The 2,053-nt window shown below is 60.5% G+C and overlaps 1 protein-coding gene across 1 annotated transcript in view; it reads right to left on the bottom strand.

The window, feature by feature from the left end:
- Window positions 1-2,053, bottom strand: part of AHCYL1 (adenosylhomocysteinase like 1) — an 11,927-nt gene that overhangs the window by 4,983 nt on the left and 4,891 nt on the right. The window contains exons 5-8 of the mRNA XM_029962468.1: window positions 1,033-1,139; window positions 831-947; window positions 622-685; window positions 518-558 (exon numbers count right to left, since the gene is read on the bottom strand). Coding sequence (XP_029818328.1) covers window positions 518-558; window positions 622-685; window positions 831-947; window positions 1,033-1,139 — 329 coding nt within the window. The remainder of the gene's footprint in view (window positions 1-517; window positions 559-621; window positions 686-830; window positions 948-1,032; window positions 1,140-2,053) is intronic.

Raw genomic sequence — 2,053 nt, 5'->3', positions numbered from 1 at the left:
CCTGCTTTGAAGAAGTCCAGTAAAACTCAGGACAGGCCCTGGAGACAACGACTCCCAGCACAACTCCCAGAGGCCGGCCCAGAGCCCTGGATGAGAGCCTTGGTGGGGCAGAGCTGGGCTCCACTGGTGCCTGAATAAATCAGGGAGCGAATTCCTGCTGGGAAGAGCCTTTGCAGCTCCTGCCAGGCCCCGCTCAGTGTGGGAGGACAAACACCCACACAGACATGCACAGATGGAGGGAAGGTGGCAGCTCCCTGCAGTTCCAGGGCAGAATCAGTGACAAGCCTGTGAGATGATCCCCCTCTGCCAGAACATTACTCCCAGGAAGCTGCAGCCTGTCCCTGCTTGGTGAGAGCCAGGCTGGAGCTGAACTGGGGCCAGGGACAGCAGATGGAGCCCCGTGGGGAGCTGTGGCTCAGCCCAGTGTTCCCAGCAGTGTCAGCTGTGCAGCCCAGCTAATCTGCAGCAAACTGGGAAACCTGAGCCCTGATCTCTGTGAGATTTCCCTGGTAATCACTCCCCAGGTCGGATCCGCTCCTTCTGGCAGGGACAAGGGCTCTTGGCAGAGGGAAGTGGCGGGTGCTGGGCTCAGGGGAGGCCAGCACAGCTCACGGAACTCACCTCCCCATAACCACAAACCACCACCTGCTTCCCTCCAAACATCACATCCGTGGTCCTCTTCAGGCTGGGGGACAGAGAGAGACCCGTGTTGGGAGGAGCCACCCCCCAGAACCAGGCCCTGCAGGGCACAGCAGAGTCTGAGCCCCGCTCAGGAGGAGCCAGAGCCAAACCCACCCGTGGGAAGTGCCAGGAGGGGCAGCAGGACTCACCCATCCAGGATGGATTCCCGGCAGCAGTACAGGTTGTCGAACTTCTGCTTGGTGACGGAGTCGTTCACGTTCATGGCTGGGACACACAACTTCCCAGCCTTGGAGAGCTGGTACAGCCTGGCAGAGGGCACAGGCAGGTCAGGGCAGGCGGCAGCAATCCCTGAGGGATGTCCCTAAGGATCAGCATTCCCAAATTCCCCACCTGTGCACGCCAGTCACGCTCTCCTCCACGATCCCTCGGATCTTCTTGAACACGCTGGGATATTTCTTATAAACCCAGTGGGTCAGGTCCCCACCATCATCCAGGATCTGGGAAAAACACAGAGCAGTCAGGCCTCCCACGGGGAAAAGCACTGGCTGGGGACAGGATGGGGGAAAAGAGGTGGAGAACGTCTTGAGGCACTGCCGGAGGGCCAGGACTCCTGCCTGCAACTCGGGGTCTCCTCCCAGCACGGAGGGTTCCTTACCCCTGCGAGGAGCTGCGGGATCCCAACGGGATTTCCTGCCTCTCCTACTGCTCTGCAGCCTGGACATGTGAGCACAGGCAGCACTAACTAACCCGGCTGAGCTCAGCACGGCACAACATCCATCCTGGAAGCAAACGGGAGAGGAGAGGCTGCGGGAGCTGCACGGACACGGACATGGCCTGGGGACCACGGCCCCTGACCGGGGGGACATCGGCCCAGCAAGGGAGACATCCCAACTCTGGGAGAGAGGGGTGGGATCTGAGCAGCTGGGAGAGCTCCCACAGCGGGAAAGAGGTCCCATGTTTCTTGGCTGTCCTGTGTTCCTTGGCTCACAGCAGCTCCATCAGGAGCTGTTCCCATGTCGTTGGAATGTGCCAATGTCTCTGCAGCTCCATTAGGAGCTGTTCCCATGTCATTGGGATGTGCCAGCCCAGGGAATCATCCCTGCAGCTCCATCAGGAGCTGTTCCCATGTCATTGGGATGTGCCAATGTCTCTGCAGCTCCACCAGGAGCTGTTCCCAGCCCAGGACATTGTCCCTGCAGCTCCACCAGGAGCTGTTCCCAGCCCAGGACATTGTTCCTGCAGCTCCACCAGGAGCTGTTCCCAGCCCAGGACATTGTCCCTGCAGCTCCACCAGGAGCTGTTCCCAGCCCAGGACATTGTCCCTGCAGCTCCACCAGGAGCTGTTCCCAGCCCAGGACGTTGTCCCTGCAGCTCCACCAGGAGCTGTTCCCAGCCCAGGACGTTGTCCCTG

This window comes from Manacus vitellinus, unplaced genomic scaffold (genome assembly GCF_001715985.3).
Source record: "Manacus vitellinus isolate BGI_N305 unplaced genomic scaffold, ASM171598v3 scaffold_47_pilon, whole genome shotgun sequence".
Taxonomy (NCBI): Eukaryota; Metazoa; Chordata; class Aves; order Passeriformes; family Pipridae; genus Manacus; species Manacus vitellinus.
Note: the sequence above shows the minus strand (reverse complement) of the source record. Positions and strands in the feature narration are given on the sequence as shown.